The following is a 27,924-nucleotide window of genomic DNA, read 5'->3' on the forward strand; positions in this document are numbered from 1 at the left end:
GATAGTTCATGACTCCCAAACACATTTTTAGCAAAGCTGACATGAGCAATGGCTACACAGAGCAGCTGCTGCCAGAGGAGAACGTGAGTCAGACCTAGTTTGTGACCACAGATCTAAATCAGAATTGTCCCAGGAATTAATTCTTGAACTTCTATCCAGACAAACTACAGTATTGAGGGTTTTTCTCATCCATAGTTGAGAGAATACCTAAACCAAGCTGTCTCCTGTGAAACTTTACGAAAAAAGGAAATTGTCAGTGCTTGAGCTGCACTGGCTGCAAGTTTACTCAGAAGTCTTCTAAGGTGCCACCCAAAAAGAGGGTAGCAAAAAAATCCCTCAGTGTCTAGATTGTTACTTTTTTTATTAGAACAAAGCATGCTGAGTAACTTGGCAGGCACAGCAATGTGGAGAAGCAGATTCCCTCACTGAAGCAATCAAAATGCTGGTGATTTCTCTCTCATATGGAGAACAACTGGTCTGCTTAGAAGCTGCTATTACAACCAGCAACAGTCGCAACGGGTGGCAGTAGAAGAACTCAAGTACGTTTCCAACCTGGAAACATATCACCTGTTAATGCTTGTGAAGTCTAAACACCCCTCTTGACATTACTGGGATCATCTCCTTTTCTTTTGTTGCAGACAAACAAGATTAAGACTCAATTTTGTAATACTGCAGGGCCTCCAGCTCCAACTTGACACCTTCCACAATTACACCAAAGTAAGGCTTTGGTGAAATTGGGGCAGCATAAAGAATGACCACAGAAGCAAGTTCTTTCCCTGAACCACTCAGAGGTGATCCACAACTCATTTGTGCAGCTTGGTGATGGAGGTCTTCATACAGTAAAGGGGAATTCAGTCATGCATCTGGCCTCAATAACCTCAGAAGGAAGGTGGACGGGGAATGACCTTCACATGTAGCATAGAACTGAAATTTCAGCTTTGAAGCAGCTGGCAAGATCCTGGCTGAGGATGAGAATTACTCACATGAGGGCATGGACACACTAAGATCAAGAGAATACAAGAAGAAGTTGAAGTGAGGAACTGTACTATAAAGAGTTTCACTTCACTAGACAGCTGGGAAGAACTGAAACGGCGTATGAGTTCTCCCTCTCACACGCACACTGGCTGTGTGTGAAAAGCAGGCAGGCTGTATGCCTAACTTCAGTGACTGGGAGGGGAAAACAACTCAGCTGGTACAGCAACAACATCACCAGGGGGTACCCTATGGAACAAGGATGTGTAATACAATAAAGTTTAGCGCACTGATTGACCTTTGCTGCTAAAGATGCTCACATTTCACAAAAACAGTCTTTGCCTGATTTTTCTAACCACTTTCTGATGATCAAAACAACATCATGCAACAAAGCCCGTCACCTGTAAAAACATAACCCAGACTCTCCCGAGCTCCAAACCAGGCCAGAGGAAAGATGAGGTATCATCTCTTTTGAACAGCACCAAATCACTGAATTTGCAAATCATCCCACTTGTCCAGCCTCCAGACTGTGCCTGCCTGGTTTTGATTAGCTGCTTCCTCCCCTATTTTCACCATTAGCAACTATCTTATATGGAAAAACATGACATAGACATCAAGTACACCTTTCACAGTAGCCAAATGAATCCAACACATGTAAAAATTGCATGCCAAATGAATTTTATCCAGCATAAACCCAAGGCTTTATGTACTATGAGGTCTGCACTGATTACAGGCCACGGGCTTGTACTTGTCAAGGAAAAACAAAGAAGTGTGATTTCTTATTGTGCGACCTAATCATCTGCTAGTGCAATTCCACTTTAATCAATAGAGCTAAATGAGCATGAAAACAGAGTAATGCAGGCATGCATCAGACCCCACGTGTTTGAAGATCACCAGCCTCATCCCCCATGACTCCACTGAATGCACAATTCCTATTGCCTATCAAAGGGGTTTCCTTTGGAAACAGAAGCTCTTAATTCAGATATATTTTTATGCCTGACCTCTTTCTGCTGTGCTGGAATTCATCTTTCTCACATTTATACTTATGACACCTCTGTGTATCACTTCCATCTTCCAGGTGGGAAATTACAACAAAAAAAAGCAAATGTGCTGATCTCAGTCACACTGAAACCACTGGAAATTCATACCATTTTACAGGTATTTGGACACCTGAATGACTTAATTCAAATTATAGAACTCTGTGGACCAGACTGTGAGTCTCCCAATTCCTACGAGTGGCCCTAGGCCCAGAAGTGATCATCTTTTCTTACAGCTTCTAGCAGCTTGGTGGACTTGGTAGCCTTAGGTTAACGGTTGGACTCGATGACCTTAAAGGTCTTTTCCAACCTAGATGATTCTATGAATTTGTAGCACAACAGCTAATGACATATGAAGCAGCGAGCACGAGAACTCTGCCAGCAAAATTTCTGGAAATCCCAAGCAATTCATCAATTCGTATCATAGAAGGTTTTGCCAAAGATCAGCCCTCTGGGATATTTACACAACCACCACCTTCCCCTTCTGCAGATCCCAGCACGATTGATGCGTTTGTGTTTTATGGTATCAAGTGAGAGAGGTTATGTATGAAGAATGCCTGAAGGCGGACGCAGTTTCCTTTTCAACACTATTTGCTCATAAATGAGCAATCTACAGGAATCAAAGATTTATAATTCATATAGCTTATATTCATGTTATAAGAACAAAACAACCAACCATAACTGACAACTGTTTTCTGTTAAAGGCTAAGAATTATCAGCAGGTAAATACACTGTCAGTTGTTTTTTTGCTGTTCCCATACTGTTATCACTCGACCAATATTAAAATAATTTTCCTGTCATTCACCCATTACTTATATGAGCCATACTTACTACAAAAGTCTACAAACAAACCAAAACAAAACAGCAATACAGTTACTGCTCACATTCTTTACAAAAAAGACAGCAAGTCCTCTTTCATCATATTTAAAATGTATAATAGATCAAATCACCTTATACGCCCACATAATTGAAAAATTAGGTAAAAACATTAGGTAAAAGTGACAGGAAAATACCATGCTCCTTTTTCTTTTCCTTTGCTTATTGTGCAGAGTCCATACTGAATAAAAGGTCATAGAAGTGGCTGAGACAACATTCTCATCACAGCTACATGCAAAATATCCTTCCATGTTGCTACCAAAATATTACATCCCTGAACGATTACACACCATTCTGCAAATTAAAGGTATATCTATTCCTCTGTTGACAGACTTATCATCCTAATACTATACTTAAGAAGAGATGGCAATTTCCAGGACTCTGGCCCTGTACAGCACTTGAAGACATGCTTAATGTTTAGTGGGACTACTTAAGTTTTGCTAGACTAAGCAAGAGTACTTTTGCACTTTCCATAATGGACAGAGTTTGGAAATGAAATACAGTGCCCTGATGCTCCCTTGCCTTGCAGAACTTTCCTTAGTCATTTTATACCTGTATTATGACTATTTGTAACAATAATGCTTAGAATCACTATTTTATGACCACTCATCCCAGGGGTAAAAGTTCTGTTGACCAGATCTGTCTGAGAAGCAGGAAAACGTGAACCAAGATCCTAGTAATTCTTTCAGTCAGTCTCAGTACTACAGTTTCTCTGTTTATTTCAGGCTTTACACAGTGCTGCTGGACTCTTCCCTAAACAAGCTTTTGGCTAACAGAAACTTAAGCTCAGATGGATCTCTGACCTTATTTAGCAGGGATTCTCCTGAAGGCATTGCTGTCTGATTTTATAATATTTGATTGAAATGGTTCAGTGACTTGGCCAGGGCACATAACCCACTTTTTTAACGCTTGGTTCATTAGCAAAGTTTGTGTTCATTAACTACAAATAAATTTTGCTTAACATTGAACTCCTCTACCACTGATTATCAGTCTTAAATAGCAATTAATTGTGAGTAATAAAAAATTATCAGTTACCGATTTCCTCTCTTGTTTCAGCTCCTGCACATAGCGTGTTAACTCTCCAGTGATAAGAGAGGTCATGTTCTCTGAAATGACCTCATGCTGTCCGGCATAGTCATTCATTTCATTTAAAGTGGCTAGGAAGGCTCTAGTTGATGTGTACCTGCAGAGGACAAAAATGCATTTTGCTTTTAGTCCTTTTCTTTTCAGAAAGACATGCTGCAAAGGGAGGTTGTATCCTTCTTAAGCATTTAGTATTGCTACGTGAGACTGAACATGAGTTAGCACAGATTCACTTGAAGGAATTTCTCCAGAGGAAGCCTATCCCACACACTGACAGTTATCTGATGAATTAATCTTGATTTAGACAGTTTGACATTGGCTCTTAAAATATCACAGTGTTAGAGTGCCAGGTTTTTTTATCAGCACAGCTCTAAGACTTCACTATTCTAATCTCTATTCACCAGACATTTCTAGTTATACTCTTTCAAGTCCTATAATTCAGTACACAGAGTCATCAGTGTACTCTACCTGGCAAAATCCTGCCTAAGAAACCAACTTTTTGGCTAGCGTAGTGCAGAAAAGAAAACTTTTCATAGTGTAAATTAGATTTCAATCAGCTATAGTATATGAAGTTTTCAAAAAGGCAGCAAGTTTACTAACCAGATGTTTATTGTCAATCCATATTTTTTAGTACCTTCCATTGCAAGGTTTATTTTTCGTATGAGAATTCCCAATACAACATTCCATGTATTAATAAAAGGAAGAAATTAACATCTGTGCACACAATTTCAGACCAGCAGATTGTGTCACTGGCATATTCAGCACAGCACCAACAGAGCTGCATTTAAATACCCCAGCGGGCTGTGTTGGTCAACTGGAAAACACCAGCTTTGAAGCACCGCACTTGTACATACTAGAAAAACTATTAATATTAAATGGTAACAGTCTGCACTGGTAACATCACCTAAAGGTGAAAAAGCAAAGCAAAGAGGGAGAGATTTAGAGGAAATAGAGAGAAGTGGTACAAGTACGGATGAAGAAGGCATCAAAGAAAAAAAAGAAACAAACAAAAAAAGAGATACTAAAAATACAGTCCAATATAAGCAGCCACATTCACAGTCAAGCTGTGGTGCCTCGGGAGAAATCCCAGTTGCAAGAGAGAGGGGATCAAAGCCACAGAACTACAGACTGACAATAAGCTTGAAAACAGATAATTTTTAGACAGGCTGTCTCAAAGCAGTGTCCAAGGCACCCAAAGGTCGCATGACAAATCCTCAGACATTCCTTAGAGACATGAGGAAACTATACTGAGGTGAACACTACATTTACATTTAAAAGGGCAAAGGATACACAGGATCTTCTGTGCCACATCACAAATCCTTTGACTCCAATATCCTTTTCCAGCAATGAAAGATGTGTCAAAAAATGTTGTAGTAAACTCAAAATACCCATTAATAGTATAGCTACCCAAAGGCGGATTTATTCCTAATCCCAGGTACAGACCAAAACAGCTGATGTGCTGGTAACATAAGCTTCCTTGTGTAAATATCCATATCTCAGGAAACAATGGCATAAATAAACAATTCCCAAACAATGTTAACTAAAAATAAATTAAAAAGAAAATGAAAAGGCTGTTATCGCTGTTAATATGAGCCACTAGAGTAGCTGTATACAGCAGCTTGGGGGGCTGACCCAAAAATCTGAATTAATATAATCATACAGTTGGATCCACATCCAAACTCATTTGAAATGTTTCAAATTTCAAGGTCAAGGGTTTGAGTCTGCTGCCAGGCTCTCCAGAGGCAGAGCGGCCTCCCGCAATACAAGGCTGCAGGGTCAGGCTCTGCTATGCCTTCCTTCAAAGCATTACAAAACACTGACGTTGAGAAACTTCAGAGTCAGAGTGCTCCAAGGAAAAGGTTCTCGCTTTGGCTCGTAGCCTGTCTGTTGGAAAGCTCCTCCTCTAGAAAGTTCTCTTTCAAGAATATCTTAAATCTCACCAAGGGCAGGAATGTTCTTAACGACATGTGGTCTATCACCACCTGTATCCAGGTCTGTAGCGTCACAGTACAGTGAAGGAGCTGTGCTTTGGCGCTGCAGTCGCTATCTGCGAGTGCCACATTAGTCCGCTGCCACCAGGGAGATACAGTGTGAATATGTGAATCAGCAGCGGACAGCACGCAACGTCCTTCAACAGCAGCAACTCATGCGTCGATCCATCCCAGGATACTGGGGGTACAAACTACATCCTTCACCTTACTCTTCAAGAACCACTGCTTTCTCTGTGGTGTTATAACATTACCCCTTTAGTAAGTTACTAATCTGGGTTGTCAGTCCATTTAAGTAATTCAATATGTACTGCTTAAGTTTCATGCTAAAAATTAACAACTCTTTCTGTTCCTACTGAAAGTAGTTAAGAATTTGGTCATTCACCAGGATCATATAGTCTGGCTGAAAGTTTTTAAGGTACCTAAAAACTAGACCAAACATAACAAAACAAAAAACCACCCCAAACCAGGCATCCAGAAACCGCAATCATATGAAAGGAATTGAGTAGTTACAGACCAAATCAAAACTTTGAAAATATGCTCCTTAGTATCTACCGATATATAAACCTGTTTCTGCATCTATGATTTCTATACTCTTATACTTGACTTTAAAATCCTTGGTGTACGAGCCAAATCCTAGTTGGTAACCCAAACTTTTCCCCTTCCTCCGTCAATGCACGCTCACTCAGCAGTGGATTATGAACATACCTGTATTCTTCCTCTTCTTTGGAGTTCTTTTTGGGTTGGTATTTCTTTGAAAGATTCCTATAATTAAAAATACATAGATATAAAATTAAATTTTAAATCGCCTTTAAATTAACTGGATAATCTTTGCATGCACACCCATTCTGTGGGGCTTCAGTTTTCATTTGTAGTGACTAGACACCTTTTCAGGGTTATGTTTACAATTGGGCTCCAATTGCATTGTAGTAGTACTCAAAGAATGGGCCACACAGTGCTTCAGTCTCTATAACCACAATAAAGTAGCAGATTATGAACCCGATAAGTTAATAAATTAAAGTAATGAAGTCAATACACCTGAGTTCTGGTTCTGATGATGCACAAGTCTCCTTCACCTGATCTAAAGGAGAGACCCTTATACAGTAAAAATACTGGTTCTTGGACACACAGACATGCTTTACAAACTCCACCAGTAGAAGGTGCTACTCCATATCCAAAGGTCAGCCAGCCCATTAAAGTGTGGTTTGCTGCAGATGACACGCGTGGCCAGGCAAATTTGCCTGCCTTTAGCAGGATGCTTCCAAGGAAGAGAGAAATCTTCGTAAAGCTGTGGGAAGCTGTATTGAGATGATCAAAGGGGGATCATTTTATGATTATGAACTGATGCTGGGAGAAATGTGAAATTTGGTTATCCCAATTAGCACAGATGCTTGCATTTCTCATTACTCCACATCCAACTAATGATTTAATTTTAAAATATTGATATGCTCTTCAAGTGATCGTATCTTGAATGAGAAACTTGAACATAACTCCTCTAGCACATTTGACAGTTAGTATATAGCTTTCATCATCCTGAAAGCATGGACGACGAGCCCCTGGCCAGCAGCACGCCCAGGGCTGAATAAGCGCGTGCTGCCCACCGGACACTGGGCACACCCTCCTGATACTTAAAGCTCAACATTACAGTATTGCACTGTAGCACACCACCATGCATCTTTCAAACAATGCAAACCAGAGTCGACAAAACTTACTTAGTGATTTTAAGACCTTTTCAGTGCTGCAGTACTGGGATCTCCTCTATTCTAAACAGACCTATTACTATAGCCTTCCTGCAGCTCCTGTTACCCTACCGTGAAATGGAAGCCATTTGTTTTAGCTTTACAAGGCTGTTTCAGCAATTAAAAATAACATACTAGTGGTACTGATGGAATTTTTGTCCAAAGGACTACTAAGTTTCATTGACTTATCTGTGCCAAACTCTTTGGAGGACCCCCAGAACACGTCCAATTGAAAAGAAACTGCTTTTTCAGAGGTGTAACCCACTCCCTGCTGCATGCTGGTTTTACTGCTAACTGGGAGACAGCAGGGCCTTTTGTCTCACATTTCTTATTCCTTTTGTTCTCTTTAAGGAATTAAGAAGCATCTGCCCAAACAGAGCAGTGGCCAGAACCCTGGCAGATTTGCACAGACAAACATGTGTTTCTCAAAATTTAAGTACCCCTACTGGAAGGGATCCAAACAAGCATCTCCTTTCCAGCCTCTGCCTTCTCTGGAAAGGGGATGCTCTGAAACAACGACCTCTTCTCTAATTCTGCATACAGCAGTTTTAACCAAAGACTACCAGCATAGCAAGAACTCTGCAAACTGTTCTGTGTGATTACAGAAGGTCTTACAGCACTCTTTGTATGCCACAGGAATGCCTCCCTCCACACACCTGCCCAAAGAGGAGAGGAAAAACCACAAGAAAACACACACAGAAGACCACACTAATAAGGCATTTTCACACACACTCAAAACGCACGTGTCCCTGCACTGTCATGCTGCCCAATCAATTCCGGCATACAGAGCTACTGTCTTCTTTGTGAACCTTTAAAGGTGTAGAAATGCTACAGAGCTAGGGCAAAAAAATCCAGACAGTATACTTTCACAGAAAAAAAAAAAAAGATTCTGAAAGCATATAACAGGGATTAGCATTTCAGTTAAACATTTTATTATTTTATATGTACTTTATAAAACACAAAATATAGAGTCTATATATTTGAACTTTTCAAGTTTTCCCCCTTTTTTTAATCAAAAACTTACATAGGGTTTTAAACCAGAATACACACAAAAAACCCAGAAGAGATACTGAATCCAGAAGTGATACTGAATCAAGTAAGGGTCAATATGACTCCCCCACGTTGAAATTCAGCATCCAATCAGGCAGTGTCACGACCACAACACTGGCACTTCCCAGGTTCAAGCTCATGAAGCAGTAACACCTTCAGAGCTAACAGTGATTAAAGAGGGAGCTAACACATAAGAACAAAGATCAGCAAATAGCAATTCTGGGAAGATTCTGTGCTAGCCTGTGCACCTGTCTCCAATTCACATTTCTATTTGCCTTTCACACTGCATCATTTTTTTGCCTTTCCAGCTTGTTTCTCTGCTCCCTTATTTCCACTTCTTTGACTTCTTGCTCTTTCTCCCACATTTATCATCCATCAGAAGCTCCCGATTCTCAGATTATCCTAATATCTTAAGCACTTTTTTCCAATACGTCTTCCTCAAGGCTATCTATCCACTGTCACATTAGGTGAGACTTTTGACACACTTTTTGATGTTTAAAGTATGTGTGGTGTAAGGTAAGTAGTGACATGGGAAGGAGGACAACAAAACACCACTTCAGCCCTCAGAGCACAGTGTCCAGCATGTCAACATCCAATGGAACTTCAAAACAAAATGCAGGAACAAGCGAACACTCTATCGTAGTTTCTGCATCCCTTCCTTCCTAGCCTACTTTAATGACTCAACAATTATAATGTAAAACAATTAAGAAAACAGTCATGTCAAATCTGAACTGGACTGTCAAACCAGGACTGATTGTAAATGGTACAAGCAGGACTTGAACAGTGCATGCACAATGTGTAAGGTATGTGACACCAGGGAGTTTCTTCCACTCGTGTAACCATATAAATTTGATGTATCCTGCAAATATGTAGATCTAACTTAATACTTTTAAAACAAAATATTACGTATATGTCTACAGAATTATAAAGAGGAAGGAAAGAAACATTTTTCAATAGGAGACAATTAAACTTCAACAGGTGACCAGGCTGAGACATAGCTAGTCAGACAGGGAGAATAGCTAGCTAGGGAGCCCAGAGACCAAGCAGAAAATACAAGTTCCACACATGAAAACAAAGTTCAGCAGCTTTCACTATAAATAAAACTTTGAGTTAAATCCACAGGAGTATCTTATTGTTAAAAAGGGACGAGTTAACACATGTCTGTAAGTTATGACATGCAGTGATACACTGCAGCCCTTTCACACCAAACGGATGTGACGCAGGACAGGTTTGCACCAGGCTTGAGGAGACTTACTAAAAGCAGATGCATTATTTTTTTTGTTTTGTTTTATGTCCAGCCCTGTTTTATCTCAACATTTGACAAGTCTGTTTTTTCTTTTATACCTCTAACTTCTTAGATGACTCCAAACAGCATTGTGTTTAAGAGCTCCTCGGGGATGAATGTATTTGTCCTCAAATCATACCCGTGGGTGGGAGAGACAAATGCAGCTATGTATTAGGAATTAAAATACAGAGAGAAGAAACAAATTGCCCAAGTTTGTTTTGGAAGTCTAGGACAGAATAAGAAATAAAACTCATGAGTTCAGAGTTTCTAAATAGTCAGAGATAAAACTATCTCCCACTTTCCTTAAATGTTTTGGGTTTTTTTTTGGTGTGTGTTTATTTTCATAATTACACTCTTTACACCTGAAATTTATCATCCTAAGAAATTGAGTCTAGTGTGATTCTTCATAAGACAGGTCTGCTCACACAGATACTCTGCTGGGGTTTCCCACTACAGTCATACTCTCTTTCTTCCAGCTCATTTGGCCTCTGTAATTCAATCTCTTCTCATCTCCATAGGATATGAGCAATTTGTTCCTGTACAAGTCATTTTCTATTTCCTGCTTGTCTATAACAGAAACCCTGGGGAATCCTTGCGGCATTCCCCTGAGAAAGCACATAACCATAAAGGCAGGGTTTTATCAGCTACCAGCTCCTAGTAAATAACAGGCCATTGTGCATCTCAAATCCATTCTAACACAAGCATGCAAAATTTTGGGTGGTTTTTTTTTTTTAATAGACGTTGTGCTTTAGATATATACAGATCAACTAGAATCTCAGATCTCAACCTCTATAAATATTGAATAGATGGAAAGAGTTCTGATATGTATTATAGTCATGCAAAAAGAAAGGTATGGATTTATTGGAGGTGTTAGGAAGGATTACTCCTGCACTCCCCTCCCCAGTTAGCTCCACCACCTCCAGTTTATCACCCTGGACACCAGTGGCTGCCAATGATATTGCACCACAGCCTCTCTCCACAGCAGCAGGACTGTCTGCATGTTGTTCTCCCTTCTAACCGCTGTTCACCTCTCGTTTTTTCTACTCTACTGGGTAAAGCAGGGTAAGAGCTACTCATTGTGGTAGGGTTCTTGGCATCCCTTCCCCATTTACACTGGATCTGACCTCAAGGAATACATTTTCTGGGTCTGGTTCACATACACTCAATCTCTGTACCTACAACTTGCTTGTCGAACCAGACATGTAGAACGTATGTAGCAGGAATTTCCAGTAATTTAACTACTTGAGATAAATTCACAGGATCTCTGCTCTGCTTAGGAGATGCATCACAAGAACAGTGGCAAGATTAGGAAAGACAAGGACCTGTTGGAGCAGGTCCATAGGAGGGCTACGAAGATGATCAGAGAGCTGGAGCACCTCTCCTATGAGGACAGGCTGAGAGAGTTGGGGTCATTCAGCCTGGAGAAGAGGAAGCTCCAAGAAGACCTTATTGCGGCCTTCCAGTACCTAAAGGGGACCTACAAGAGAGCCGGGGAAGGACTTTTTACAAGGGCATGTAGTGATAGGATGAGGGGAAATGGCTTCATGCTGGAAGAAGGTAGATTTAGATTAGATATTAGGAAGAAATTTTTCACTTTGAGGGTAGTGAGGCAGTAGCCCAGGTTGCCCAGAAAAGATGTGGAAGCTCCATCCCTGGAGATGTTTAACGCCAGGCTGGATGGGGCTTTGAGCAACCTGGTCTGCTGGGAGGTGTCCATGCTCACGGCAGGGGTGTTGGAATTCGATCTTCAAGGTCCCTTCCAACCTAAACCATTCAGGATTCTATTATAAAAGCATCAAAATTCAAATCTCAGGCTGCAACCTGGCTAACTACACAGATGAAATTTCCAAGGGCTAAGACTGACTTTCTGACCTACAGTTTCTTCAACACATATTCACAGTCTGTATTATGAAAAGAAACCCTAAACTTTGCCTTACAACAAATGATCATTATTCTGCTGAATACTTAAACCCTTCAGCATTTACACACAGCAGTCCTAATTTCATGGAAAACATTACAATGCTATCCTCAAAGCCTGAGCCATTAATCATATATAAATTGTGAGTAAGCCCTAGTATGCTATTCAGTCACCTAAATAACCTTTCTTTTTGCAAAGCATATGATTTTTAGCAGCAGTAATAAAACAGTATCTTAAATTAACTTTAGCTTTCCATTCTCTAAATTAAAGCTATTCTCTGAAACCCATTATTATAAACCAAATAAATTATCACTTCTGACAGATGATTACAGGCTCTGAACAGATGCAACTCAAGTCCAGGACTTTACATATCAACTTACCTAAGCTGCTTTGCATAGCTGAGTTCAATCTCTGTTCTTTCTTTTACAAACTTGATATATTTTTCCAGAACATCAATACCCCATTGCGTGTGTTTTTCTAAGTTGTCAAACTGGTCCTGCAATGAATCAAAAAAATAGTTTAGTCTCGTTGAACATAGAGATAACTACAAATAATTTCCAAAGTGCGTATCGCCATAAAGAAAGTGTTATTAATATTTTCCATTACCACAGTTAAGATATTTTTGTAGCGACACAGGTTTTTAAATCAATGGAAATCTGTCTCTTAACGTGAGAGAGATTTGGTACCATTCTTCATTTCTCATTTCTGCGACACTTTCATTTCCGAAATACCGGCAATTCCACTGAATACAATTTTCTAATATAAAGACATACTTGGACAAAGAATAAGAAATGGATACTCTTGCCAGTACTTTATGTTACTCTAAAGCGTTAATAGAAGTTTCACGAATTTGAGGTCTACTCCTAATTAATACTTCTGATTTTAGTCTGTAAAATACAGATTTATAGTCAAGCTCTGTCAGTGTTACGAATTTAAAATATCATTTAGAACAGTTAACGATCTTTTTACAGAACCGAATTTACTTCCCCTATAGCCTGTTTTGTTCTAAAACAGAAGACATGCTATCAAATCATGCCACAAAATATGACATCAGCTACACTTACAGTACGTTTTCTTGTCTACCTCTATTTATATACAGATGTTACTTTGTTCTTCAAATACTGTTGTCCTCAAAAACAGTCACACGTGTTTTCAATAAAATCTTTTCCAATCAAGAACATTCCACAAGTCAGTTTGGGATTTGCAAATGCCAAAAGAAATTAAGCAACTCTAAATCCAAATTAATTATCCAACCCATCTTATTACTATCTGCAGATTTAACCTAAAATTACCTTATTTTTTAAAATTTGGTTACTTCAACAACACTCAAATTTCAAATCATCCATTCTACCCAGCATTTAAGAACTGAATGCTTCTACAAGATTTGTAAAATACTTTTTAAACTGTGATACACTGAATAATTATCCTGACAGAAACACAGTGTAAACAAGGTCTTTAATATCAGCCTGACTTATTTGGCATCAGGTTCCATTATGGTTTACATGGAAAATAGAGAATACGTTTGTATATCTGCAGTACAAAGGGCAGAATTACAACATTTTCCAAAAAACTGTACACAGCAATAGAATTGGGTCAGATGCTTAGCTGCCACAATTAAAGCTTCTGACAGAAGCGATGCTTCTTTCTATCTGCCAAAGATTTGGTCTTGCGACTTTCAGAGTTACCATCAAATGTTATCAAAGCAATACAAACCCATTTCTTTAGATGCACAGAGTAGGAAAAAACAAAAACAAAAAACAAACCAAACAGAAAACTACTACATAGCCTAGTTTATTAATATGTTGCTTTTAAGCAAATACCACTTGTTGCTTTGTAGCATATCTGGCTCTGACAGTAAATTAGATCGGGATCAGGAGAGATTCCTCCAGCACTGAACAAAACAGTCGTGTACACAGAAGCTGCTACTCGCTAACAAAAATGTTTTAATTGTGTTTTGAAGGGAAGAAATAGGAATCAAATTAGAGGCGGAAAAATTGCAAAACTCTAGCAAGAAGCTAGTTAAGACAGCAGGTAACATGCACGGAATAGGACACACTGGGTTTGTGTATCTGCGTGTTTGCTCTGGTTTAGTATAAGGTACTATTTTAAACCAGTTCAGCCAAACCAGACTAGGCTTCAGTTGAAATTATATCACTATTAGTCAATTAAAGAGGCATTGGGGGGAGAACAGGAGAAGGGCAATAGTATAAAGTTACAAAAACAGTAAAGAATTTCTAAGCCTTGTGCTCCAGGAACTAAGAAAAAGTGGTTAAGGGCAAGTTGGGGGGGGGAAGAGACTCAAACTATAAAGAATAAAAGCCTGACTTCCAGCAATATAAGTCACCCTTAAACCTATGTAACATCATTAACTCAAAAAGAGGATGTATGCATTCTGAAGAAGGGAAGACGTGGACTAAACCAGTACATATTTGCATATAGACAAATCCTTTTTTCAGACAATTTCACAGCTGGGGAGATTACAAAGATGACACGGGTAACATCACGGACCTCTCCTCCTCCCAGAGGGCTCAGATCAGGAAGGAACATGGTGTGCTGTCTGGAGTACGATGCCAGCACAACCTTCTGCTCGGCTTCAAATACACAACCTCTACATCTCTCAGGTTATGCTGGCATCAAGGAAGTAGTGCAAACATGACCTTTTTAAGGTTTCTGATAAAGAGGTCTTAAAGCTATCCCACAGCCTACTCTTCCACAATTTACATTATTTAACACAAACACAGGCATATAAAATAAATACCCTAAGAGGCCAGCCCATTACTTCACAAGTTTACATGCATTCACACATACTCCCAACTTTGAGAAGGGAAATCTCAGGGAGGGAAATCCACTTCCTAGTCCCTGTAAGCAAATTAAACCACCTTTATCAGATATACCATACTAGCAACAAGAAACCAACTTAGTATTCTACTGCAGGCCCGTTCAAAGAGGAAAGGTCATAGTTTCCCATAAGAAAGAATGCCTTTCAAGGAGATCCTGCCCTTCAAGATTCAGACTGCTGACTGCACAGGAAGATAGAGCAGGTTCACCCTGGAAAGGCAATCTTGGTGGTGGGCTGTCCAAACCTCTTCCACCACCATCACCACCACCCCAACTCAATGTTCAGAGCATCATTTAGACCAGAGTATGAATAAAAACCTGAAAATGGCTCCAGGGAGCTGCCTTCGTGTGGTCTGTTATCCCATAGATGGATCTGCTGGAATGTTTCAGCGGCCTCACTATGTCAAGTTTGGCGAAAGAAAACTCCATGATGTGCAGTGCAAAGGAGAATACACCACCGTGCTGCTGTCAGACAGACCAACTGTGTGAAGATGTTAACTTTCTATTTATAAAGCGGAGACACTTGTCCTGCGCCGAGCTGTAACCAGAAGAACCTCAACCAGATAAACTACAAGCACTGAGCTATAAAGCAGCAAGGCAAGGTGGAATTCAGCTTTCTGCAGACTTCGTGAAAGAGAAGAGTCTCTGTCCTTTTCCAGGCATGGAACAGTTTTGGCCCAAGTGCCATTTCACTAAGCAGCCAACACCCCACAACAGTGTTACACTGGAGTCATGTATTCCATTATCCGTTCTTTTTCTGTGTTCCTTAAGCATGAAAAACATCGGCAAAATTGGCAACACGATCACTTGCTGAGCATAAGATTGAAAAAGAAAGTAAGTGCAGCCAGAGAGACCCTACACGGATAGTCCTCCTTGCTTCATGGATCTGCTCAGCAAGCTGAAGGTCAGCAAAGGCTCTGTGTTAGGCTCTGTGTAAGGCTAACGAATGGTAGGGATGACAGAGTACACAGCATGCTTTGATCGTAAAGCATAACCTTTGTATAATCTTTAATTCATGGAAACCCAAGTCTGGGGATACATGCAATCAATGCAAACCCAGAACTTGTGAAAAGGAGATTTTTCTGAGTAGTTAACAATAATATCATGCCTTCAAACAATCAATATTGAAAAGATTTTTTTTTAAATGGATTTAGTATTTTCAAAGTTCATTACAAAAAGGCATTAGCACATGGAATCTGAAGTGTGAAGTGAAAAAATTTTCAACTATTCTGTAGCAAATTTGGTCTAGCATCCTTAGTATCTAGTAGTTTTGTATTTTTAACAACAAGGTTTTCACCTTCTCCATAATAGACTGCCTCCCATAAAAGATCTCCCAGAAGCAGACTGTAGAAAAGCAAGTTTTTCCACAGATTCCCAAACTCCAGTACTGTATTTCATTTCAGTTTTCACTGAACACCAGAAAAATTTCATAACTTACAAGAAAGCTCTTCATAGTAATTAATCCCAGCAAAAAAGATCTCATGAAGGGGGAAATGTCATCAGTAAATTAGCTAGTCCTCTGGGTAACTTAAGCACTTGTAGCACTGGGTGTAAGAATCTTCTTGTACTCAAATAGTAAAACTCAACAAGGATTTTCAAACACAGAGATCAATAAAGGCATCAGTGTCCCACTGAAGCCAGGAAGAAGCTGGTGGCTGGAGAAGCATTTACCTTCCAAACACAAGCAAGAGTGCAGCTTTTGAAGATTTACCTGTCTCAGCTTTGAAGGGCCTTGGATCTACAACCAGGAGCAGTCTATAAGAGCAGTACATGGCTTTGGCACACAGTGCACCATCCCTGCCGGTGATGGATACAGGTTTAACAGGTAAAGTGTGCCCTGCAGCTGTGCAGGTTTGGTCGTCAGCTAGAAGATGGCTCAGGTACCTCCATGAGCTGCTGTTTCAGCTGTCAATTTCAACATACACACTCTCCTCTGTTCCTTTTTGCAGCCTACTCACCCTTCCAGTTAGGGATAACGTTAGAAAACAATAAATTCCACAAGGCTTTAGCATTCTTCAACAAAAGCAAGAAAACAAGACAAGAAGCATGACACTGTTCAGTGAGAATGCTCCCACCAAACCACAGCGAGGAGGGCAAACAAAAGGTCACTTTGCACCTGTTTTCTCTGAAAAAGAAACACCAAAACATTTTCTAGAAGCATTCACTACTTTCCTGACTCTGAGACTGGTCTACATTTAAGAACACTCTTGAGCAAAATACTGCACTGACAATGAGTCATGTATCTGAGCAGGCTTCCACCACAGCCTTCACGTTACTGTATGTCCTTTGGCCTTCCAACCTGCCAAATCTCATGTTCTCCCATTTTTGAAGTCCCTATGCTTATTGTGATATCAACAGCTTATTAAAAGTAACAGACTTTTGATTGACAGTCAAGATGTGCACATAATTAAACTACTCATACAGCTGTAACATTCCTCTTCATCAGATTCCAGCGGCTTCCCAATGACAGCAACACATGCCAGTACAAACACTTCACCTCTTCCCCAAGTGATGGAGGAGTTTGAATATACGAGCTGACTGACCTGACTTCACGTGGGTGGGAAAGCAGAGCCTCTGCTGCTTGAAACAAACAGTATCTTTGTCCAGAGCTTAACACATTCTTGAGCGTGCACACAAAGTTAAAGCTCAGAAGAGGAAAGAACTTTATTAACATCATTAACCTGAATGGGAATTGGACATCCAAGTACCCAGAACGCTCTGAAAATTGTATCCCTAAGGCAAAGTGTGTTTCTAACTCCATTTCCATTAATCGTCTCCCGGTATTTTTACCGCTGCCCAAATAACCTCACATTCATGCATTCTTTCTGAAACTTGGCTGCACGCTTATTACTCTGACAATGCTTAAAATGGAAATACTGCTGCCTATTTGCTTTTCCTCATTTTAACGGCTACTTTAAGCTGTCAAATCCTCTTCTGAACTGTTCTCCTGAAGTCACATTCCCCAGCTACGCAAATTATTTTGGGAAGAAGAAAGTTAGCTATTAAGAAAACAAAAGAAAAGCTTTCTTCCCATTTTTAAGGCACATAACATGGAGTACAACCAATTGTTGAGCAATAAAGAAAGTGTTATTAATGTGGTCTTTGAAGATCGGCTTAGTAAGATATTCCTTCCTCTTTCAAGAGTGCTTCCATCTATTGCAAACTAGTTCAACCCAAATCTTGCTCAGATCCAATGATGGATGTGACCTTACTTGCCATCAGGGGCTCCAGCATTAGTATCTACTGGAATAAAGGGGGTGCCCCCACTCTTCCCATGAGTTACAGTCTCAGGCTCTCCACAGCTAGACAACACTCCCTCTGGTCTCTATACTCCCTGTGTCTGGTAAGTGCTTTTCACAAACAGAAAAGCTGATGATGTGGAATCCAACTCCACCAAACAGCTAGGCCAGAAGTCCTGGGATTTCTATTTGGTTTCAAGCCTGAACAAAAAATTAGATTCTGGGAGACTTCACCAATTAATTCCGCAATTTTGATCATTGTGTCAGACCTGCTCCAATTAGACTTTGATGGCAGTGTTTACTATACCAGTAACCAGGCTCAACTGTCGCTCTTCCTGCTCTTTTCACAGGTAGTGGTGCGGGCGTGTGAAATTAAGAAGAAAGCCAATACAGAGACAAGTAGTGAAGAAAGAGTGTGCTGCAAATTCAGATGCTAAAAACAGAAAAACAAAGCCTCTTATTTAGCAGATTCCTCCTATAATTCTAATCCAGCAACATAAAGACTCTCGATTCTTAATCGTTAAGAATATTTGAAGACTTTCTACTGCATCATTCTCCAGGGTGTTTGATTCTGTTTCCTCCCAAAATGACTTGTTTATCCAGTGTCCTAAAAACAAGTAGGAATCAGGGAATTAAACGCTAATTTTCACCTCTGGTTCATACCTTATCTTCCCACATCACTCTGTTTTTAAACACTCTCACCCATTTCCGTAGGCAAAAAAGAATTAAAGCGAAGATCAAGAATACATTACAGTGTTCAAATTCTAAATTACTTTTTTAGATTCCATGGTTTAACAACTTCAAATTATAAAAATAATTAACAAGATGATGAGACCTTCATAGGCTCAGTTAAGTCCCATATGGCACTATAGCGCTAGCAGAATACAACAGAATTCAGATCACAGATCCTTGGAGACCTACAATAAAGCTATATGCAAATGTTAGTCTTCAGGCAAATTAATAATGAAAGAAAATGCATAAAGTACAGGCTAACACTGCAAGAGCCTTCCAAAAAACAGAGATGAGCAGAAAATACGAAAGCGCTTCAGCATCTGTTGACTCAGCCACTACTGATGAGAGAGAACTTCCCACACAAAACTTGTCAGCTATAGTCAGTGAAATCCTCTGTTAATGACAACTAAACAATCATCAGTGTTTATACACGTTAAGTATGTTAAGTATGAAATGGAGTACAGGACACTAACCTTTTGCTTCACGCAGCACAGATAAGGACTGACAGCACCATGGAAGATGTACTGATGGCACAGAGAGTCCATCTCTTTTTGGTTTACATTCAAATGATGATGTCGCTTTACCAGCTGTTTTCTGAACCTACCCTTCCATTACGCCTGTATAACTAGTTCTCATTTGCAAAACTATTTACGATCACATGCATTTTGCATGCGGATCTCCTATTCACATGTTTAATTTCATTTTACTCTGAGTATGAAATAAATTCTTCCTGACCCTTCACCTTAAACAGGTGTGTTTCCACTCGAGCTGAATAACAAATACCCCAGAAAAAAAAAAATCCAGCTTTCCCACCTCTGTTTTCCCTTCATCGCCACCCCTTAAACTCATTTTTATTATCCTTCTATCTCTTCTGATTCCCCTCAGAATGTCATCTAGCTAGGAGAAAAGAGAAACAAAAATAAGATTCTTTGCTGCATAATTAGACAACTGAGTGCCTTTCAAACTTGGGGCAGGGGGGGAAATCCCAGAAATCAAGACTGGAAACAGACTATGTTTTATGTTGAAATATCTTCTGTGTTGCTAGATAAACTCACCTCTAATTGTCCTACTTGTTCCAATAAACATTATGAATCAAGTAGTTTCTGGTCTATATTTGAGCCTTGAAACGCTTACTCTCCTCAGCATTTTGCTGAAGCTGTAAAGTAAAATAAATTCTCATATTTATGTTAATTTAATTTGGATTTAAAATAATGTTGCCCCAGTATAATAGCGAGGCCCTTTGCACAGCAAAGGGCAGCACCAGGGAGTAACCCTCTTAATTGCTCCTGAGACCAACCAAACTCATCCCCACCCAGAAAACCACCTTCCACAACCTCAAGAGTGACCCCTCCTGCTAATTAAGCAGAAGTGCTGTCTCACAGGAAGGTTTCGGCCATACCCTAACCCTACCTTGAAGGAAACCTGACAGAAGTCAAACAAGAAGTGCTTCTGACAAAAGCTACCCGAGCATATGGCACAGAGGCCAGCACCTGGAGAGCAAAACGAGTATTACAGCCGGGCTGAGGCAAAGCCAGTTCTGGGAGTACAACCAGATCATCAGGGCTGACAAGGAACAAATTAAATTGCAACATCTGACAAAAAGACCCACCTACAGTAAAGCTGCGTAGATACATCCCCTGCTAACGAAAATGCTGAGCTTGTCTTCACACTAGTGTAGCTTAACAACCTCATTGTAGTGAAGGTGATGCACACCACCAGACCCTAAGTGTAGCAGGGGTTACAGGGAGCAGGACAAACCGCAGCACAAAGCCAACTAACAAGCTCGGAAGCGGGGATGGGAGGGACAGCGACTCCCTCGGCAGCAGCAGAGAGCATCAGGTCAGCAGCAAGACCCCTCCGCCTGCTTGCAGGTCAGCAGGAGCAAAGCCCAAGCACTCGCCTCAGTGACCCACTGTCACATGTGTCATGGACGCCTTGCACACCCTGACACATGGCTCACGGGAGGACACTGCCCTGTGTGAGTACAACCAGTGTCATCAACTGCCAAGACAGTCACACACACGCTCTCAATGTCTAGTTCTCTCTGCTGACAGCTTAAACCATGAACTGAAACTGCTCCTTCCTGCAGCAGCCAGAAGCCTCTGAGTCACTGCTGCAGCTCAGCCATGGGTGCAGGAGTGGTGGAGCCCCAGGAGGAGCAGGTGCTACTGCAAGAAACCTCCTGGTCTTTGCTCCAGGGGCTGCTCTTACCACTACAGTAAACAGCCTTCCTCATCAGAGCCCAAACCTATTAGGCCTCCAAGCCCTCCTCCTCTGCCATCCTGGTGTCAAACCAAGACATCCTACAAAGGATGTGGTAAAGCAGAACTTGTGGTCCCTCTATAGCAACAGCGCAAGTAACAGTGCTAACACAGCAGCCAGGAAGGAAGGTGAGAGAGAGGATGTGGTTGCTGGTGCTGCAGCAGCTTAAAAAGATGCTGTGAGAAGTAAGACAGCAGAGAGGAATGATTAGTTCTAGGGAGCGGGAAGGCAGGAGGATGTGAACGGCTCAACTGGAGCTGGGCAGAGCTGATGTGTAATAGGTGATTAAAAGAAACAGCAACTGAATCAAAGGATACTGGATAGTTAGAGACAATAAGATGGTCTGTCCTTTTGCAGGCAAAAGGCTAACGGGAAGGCTGGTTTTCTTGGAACAGGGGAGATTTTGATGTGAAGTTAGGTGGATTACATGCCCTGGGTGGCACATGTCGAAGAACCTAAGTCCAGCTAGTATAGAGCACTATATAGGTGCTGTTCCACTTTTATTTAAACAATTACCTGAAAAGGCCATACAGAGGTGTTAGAGACTTGACACAAGACATCTGCTGTTATCAGCAGGAGACGCTTCTAAGAAAGTTGCATTACATCTCTTGAAAGAGGAAATGTGCATCTTAGAGGTGTCAAAATTTCATGCTCTTGAAAATTAATATTATTCTTCAAAAAAGGAAAAGGTAAGGCTCACAAAACATTGTTCGCAATGTCCAAGTATACTTTTCATAGAAGGCCATGCTGCAGCAGCAATTCATTTCCTTCAAATAAGTTTATACATTTTGAGGTTTGAGGCACTGCACAACTTTGCCACAATGAGAACCATCTGTCATAAGCAGACCGTTCAGAAATGAACACTTCTTTTCAAGCATAGAATTCCGCTTATAAAGACACGCAAGAAACCCCAGAATGGGACACGGTTTTGTTTCAAAATACATTATAATGTGCAAATTACAACCCAGGATAAGAAAGCTATTAAAGAGCAAGATAATAAGAAAGAAACCTCAACTAATGCTAGATGTAAGGTCAGAAATACCAACTACTTTTATTGAACAACTGAGTGCATTTCAACCTTTTTCTGTACATGTTCAGTTATTTAAACTGAAGACAAACACACACGAGCTGCTTCTCCTTTTGGCGATACCAGCACAATTCAAGCGACTTAAATGAACTTATTCCTATTAGGTATGGGGCTAAGCAGCAGAAGCTAGACCTTAAAATCCAGACTCATTAACTAAGCAAAAGCTAAACAAGGCTCATAACTACTAAAATCTACTGGGCCCCAGAGAGATGATGCATCTCTACCATTAGCATTAATAATACCCACGAAACTCATTTGAAAAAACAAAGAAACAAAACAAAGCAATGCTAACCTCTTCCTTCTGTTCCTCCTGGGGGAATAGGAATGGGACAAGGATTTGGTTTTTGCTGACAGTATCCAGAGCTGCAGACTGAAAGCTGCAATGACCCACAGGGATTCACTGTGCTGTTCTGTGCGTTATAAACAAGAGCTTTGAAAATGAGCAGATTCTGGTGTGTATCGCTCTGCTGCTGGGATGGTATAAATCATGAGCCGCATCAGAGCTCCAGATCTGAGCTGCCTCCCTCAGGAGTTGCAGCATGGTAACAATGCTAAATATATGATGTTGTTGTTCCAGTAAGATTTTTCAGTTGACAATGTTGCAACTTTTCACTGTTCCCCAGCACCATCCCACTTCCTTGATTTAATACACACCCATTCTTTTATTCTGAAATAATTTGAACAAATGCAATTTTAGAACTAATTCCCAGTAAATCTTCTGGTGCCTGGCTACATCTTTGGATTAACTGTTGACTGATTTTCATCCTCTTTTTTTCCATTCTGCAAAGCTCTCCCTTAATAATACCAGCTGTCAAAACAAAGATCAACAAGATCTCTTGCCCACACAGTTTCCCCTTTGGGCAGCTGTGTACTAATTGTTAAAAATGAACCATACAGTGTTCTTACTTATTGCAGGGATAACTACAATAGAAAAACAAACAAGCCTGCTGATCCATTTAAAAGAAGACACACACAAAAGGCAATTCTGCCCTCTTATCCAAACCCATTCTGAATTACAATAGTACAATCTTATCCACAAGAACAATACTTAAAACCGTAGTAGTCTCTGGGAATGTATTTTGAGGAAACCAGCTTTTTGCCCAACTTCTTCATAAACCAATGCCATACTGGATTCATCATGTAGAATATCCAAGCTGTTCTATGCACATTTAAAGTGCACGATTTTGTTGTTAACATCAAGCCTTTTCAAATGCAACACTACTCTAAGCACGCAGCTGGAGTTTAGGAATTCCTGAATTTCAATCCCATTCTGTTGAATTCTTTGGAGGTGTAATATTTGGGTGAGGGTGTTTTTGTTTGGTTTTGAAGGTATTTGATTTGATTATTTTTTTAATATGTAACCACTTTAAAAAAATTAGTGACATTTTTAAACTTTACAAAATAGGAGTCCTTGGTCTCCCTCTATCGAAATGTAGCCCATATGGGTTACATTAAAAAAAAAAAAAAAAAAACACAACACAAAACAAACCAAAAAACCACCAAAGCCCTTGCCAGGTATGCCTGGTATTCTGAATGGCAAAACTTCTGATCTTCTAATCTCCATTAAATAAATCACCTGTCCAGTAGAGAATTGAGCATGTGTGTGAATCTCTTTTCTATACAAATGCTAATGCAAAGGTGTATTTATTTATTAAACAGAAGACAACAGCCTTTACTCCTCTGACTCATTTTCACCTCCTCCTCTGGCTGTGAAGCACTCTGACAATTGACTACTAAACTCCACTGCAGGCATGGTGTCCTTATGGGATATTTATGCAGACGCTTGGAAAAAAAAATATTGTAAAAGTCTCTAGTTCTGCTTAGCTGGAGGCTGCCTCCTAGAATCATTGGAGCAATGGCAACCCCTAGGGTCAAAAAAATAAGCCTCCCCTCCAAGCATGTCCAAAGCCCCTCCCTAAAGTTCAAATGAAAAGTGAAAATCTGTAAACTGACTGGTCCCTCCTCTTTTCCAAATTAAATGGAACTAACAGCTGAAAAAAGATTAAAGTACTCCTTTGCAAATGAAGTTTAAAAAGTATTTAATATCTTAAATACCGTGACATTACAAATACAGTCCTAGATTTTTCAAGGGCCACTTCACACTCAGGACCAAGTAAGATTACTGCTATGCCTTAAGTATTTCCATCTCCCACTGCATTCCATTTTTTAACCCAGAAGTTAGATTGATTTAGTGCTTCTGCTCTGATCCAAAAAACAGTTACGTTTCTGAAACAGGAGACTTCTCAGAGAAACATACACGATTCAGGAAATCTAATGTAATAGATAGAACGACACAGTCATTCTAAGTACATACCATTTTAAATGTCTGCAAAACTAGGCATAAATTCAACTTAAATTTTAAACACAAATTTGATCACTTCAAAATTTGTTAACTCCGTCCAAAGTGTATTCAATATTATCCACTCACACAATCCACTCTGTGGAGTGGAGTCTAGCAACACTGGCAAAAAAAAAACAAACAAACAAACAAATTCATTCTGGAGCTAGACCAGAAATAGAAAATAAGCAAAGACCTGATGACAAGCTAAAGAAATGCTATTGCTTAAATCCATCTAGTGGGGTTTGTCACAAAGGTTTGTTTGTTTTTTTTTTTTTTACTACAATAAGACCCAGCTCCTTCTACAGCTATGAAAATCACAACCAGGACCTTCAGCTAACATCTCGTCAAATATTTTCCTATTACCCATTACCTTTCTCATGTCAGCTTTTCAGCACATAAACGCTTCAGAAAAGGGACTAACTCCTGCTGCATTTGCACACACTCTGCAGTACTTCGTAGAGTCAGGCCATTTGTCTTGATTTTGACAAGATTGTTTCAGACTGATCCCACTTGAATAAAATACTCAAACTTTAAGCTGAATCTTGCCATACCTCCTCTCTTCTGCAAAAGACACAATCACCTGTATGGCCACAGAATTAATCTATGATTAACAAACTAAAATATGGTCAAATCAAACCTAATGTGGCTACTGTACCACTGACACTTCTTGCCAGGGATCAGTAACATCGCCCTTGCATCAAAGCCTATAGTGCTATCAATAAACAAGGATTCTCTGACAACTTAAGTTTCTTTTCCTTTGGAGGGAGACAGCATACACTCATATTCTCACACACTCAGTTTTATTCCATTTCTCTAAAGTTTATCCTCAGGTAACAACTGCCATTAATTATAGTGTGAACTCATAGTAAATCAAATCTTAAATCTGAGGAAAAGTAATTGCATTTCCCTTAACCAAATAATTGCTGTATAAAGCCTCTCTGAAACTCCACTGGGTCTCCCCACTTCTCCCAACAGAAGCCTCTCTCAGTTCTCAGTAATAAGATCGCAGCAAAAATAAATGAATGCGTCGAAGTAGGTGGAATAAAGAAGGGGAAATGTGCAAAATGCTGACCCACCAAAAGCACACAAAGCATTTGTTCAGTAGTGACAACGAATAATTTAATCTGAGGCTAATTACCAAACAAACATCAATTAAATTACATGCTAGAATACAAGAGAAAGTTGTCCCACACACATTTCAGGTTTGCGGAGTCAGTAGAGCAGCACGCACACAAGCACAACGCTGCATGGACTGTGATGGAGCCATCCCAGCTACTCACTCGAGGATACTTGAGATTCTCCACAGGACGTATGACAATTACAAGCTTCTAAAGAGAAAGAGGTAAATTTAACTCCCATCATGCTAAACAAACATTCATACCAGAACAACAGAGAGATCAGGTGTCACCGAGCTTTGTCAAATAGGAAGAAATCATTTTCCCACCTTATAAACATGACACTCACGAAACATACAGAACTAGAGTTTTCAAACACAATGGTCTCTACCATCCGTAAATCTTAAGTGCCCAACTGCCTGACCAGAGAGCTCTTGAAGTAAGCTGTAGCAGCAGCAAAGATCCTCCAGCTCTAACAGCAGCGCCGTTGTGCTATGTCCTGACTATACACCCAACGGATCTGAAACAGGGACCAGTTCACAGAGAAATCAGAGGCAAGCGGGGAACCACAGCATGGCGAGCAAGACACAGTGGTTTGCTGACTGTCCCACAAAGATGCTGTAGTAAGGCCACACTCTGAGCCCCAACGGACAAAGCTCAAGTTCAGTGTGCTAACCAAGATAACCTAAAATTACAGTTTCTAGAAGTAGGGCATCTACTGACTGTGTAAACCTTCTAGCCTGGCTCCCTACAAAGCCTCTGGCCTCTCAAAGTAAATTAGAACATTTTATGGAAACAAAATCAACAATTACACTCTCTTTTGACCAATATGACTTGGAAACCTAAGCTTCAGGAATGAATGTTTCGCCATCCTGAGCAAGACAAGCAACATCCTTTGATCCTTTTAAGTAAGGACTGCTTCCCTCAGCATGGATATTCTGCTCATAAGCCTGATAGGCGAGTCTAGCTGAGCAAAAGGGGTAATTCAATTTTCTTGCGACAACAATCTCATGTCCTTGGGTTCCAAAAAAACCATGTGAGTATTTTAGAACTCGTGCTATAACAATGATGCTGGTCCCATGATATAGACTTCAAGCCTTCACAACGCTTGAATAGCATGCATCTTCACAACCCTAATGGGTTGTGACCCTCAACAGTCATCTTCTGTCAATCTAGTTTTCAGACAGTCATGAAGAAAAGCACTACCCAATTTAACACTGTGCTTACTGGAGCCAAGATTAAAAGCCACATGTCACACCAGTCGGACCAATTCCTTCTGCCCATTCCATCTTCCAGTACTATGTATTTGCCTAAATTCAGTATTGGTGAAACAAGGGACAGCACTAAATGTTTGTGGTGTTTTTTTGGTTGTTTTTTTTTTTTTTTTTTCTTTAATTCCACCCCTAAACATGCAGCTGCCAGAGCTTTATATTCAATTCCCAGTTCTGAACAGTGAATCGGTACCAGTTTGCAAACCTCAGATGGAAGTTCCGCTGCAGCAGGTAGTAACATTATGCTTTACCCATCTAGGCAGCTTCCACAAAAACGTTTGGGTTTGATCTCTGAATAAAATAATCCATTTTAAGACCTTAAAAATAGACTTCTAAAGTTTGAAACTTGTTGTAGTTTTAAAAGCTCATTCACATCCTCTTCTCCAAGAACTGACGCACAGAATACCGGGGGGGGGGGGGGGGGGGGGGCACTACTGCACAAAGAGTAAAAAGGAAAAATGGTTTACTGTCTTATCACTTCTACTCTGGCATTTAAATACCTACTTACAAACTTTAGGTGGAACAGTAAGTACACATGAAAAAAAATCAGCTTAACTGCAACCAGTCTCATTAAAACCACAAAACCACATTATGTTAGTTTACCTAACTGTAAATGCAACTATTTTTTCCAACATAAGTCTTAGACTGTCCATTGCGATTAAGCACATATCAAAACATGCAATAAATGTATCCACTGGCATTGGCATCTACATAAAAGAACTAGTAGGAGCCTCATATAATAATGAGCTATACAGTAAAACCTAGAGAACAATGAAACCCCAAGACAATTAATGCTACCAGGAAAAGATTCTTACTAACTTTGCTAAGCCCAAGACGCACAACATTTTTCAAATACAGATCTCAAAATTTTTTATAAAGCTGGTAAGGCTACAGCAAGCAGACAAGAATTTAAAACTCTCTTTTAAGTAGTTTAGAGCCAACAAATCTCCTGGTATTTTAGTGACACTGCAGGCTCTTGTAACACTGCAGGCATTTAGAAGTGCTAGCGAATTAATATGCTGCACCAACTCATTTGGTGAACAATCTCATTCAGATCTTAAGCTGCTTGTCCTGTGTTCTGAATGTGTTAG

General features: G+C 40.1%; 1 protein-coding gene across 1 annotated transcript in view; it reads right to left on the bottom strand.

Moving 5' to 3' along the window:
• Nucleotides 1-27,924, bottom strand: part of FNBP1 (formin binding protein 1) — a 104,309-nt gene that overhangs the window by 59,409 nt on the left and 16,976 nt on the right. Inside the window, exons 2-4 of the mRNA XM_082492502.1 lie at nt 12,329-12,444; nt 6,665-6,721; nt 3,921-4,068 (exon numbers count right to left, since the gene is read on the bottom strand). Of these exons, the coding sequence (XP_082348628.1) occupies nt 3,921-4,068; nt 6,665-6,721; nt 12,329-12,444 (321 nt within the window). The remainder of the gene's footprint in view (nt 1-3,920; nt 4,069-6,664; nt 6,722-12,328; nt 12,445-27,924) is intronic.

This window comes from Vanellus vanellus, assembly GCF_965231255.1.
Source record: "Vanellus vanellus genome assembly, chromosome: 18".
In the NCBI taxonomy this organism is placed as follows: domain Eukaryota; kingdom Metazoa; phylum Chordata; class Aves; order Charadriiformes; family Charadriidae; genus Vanellus; species Vanellus vanellus.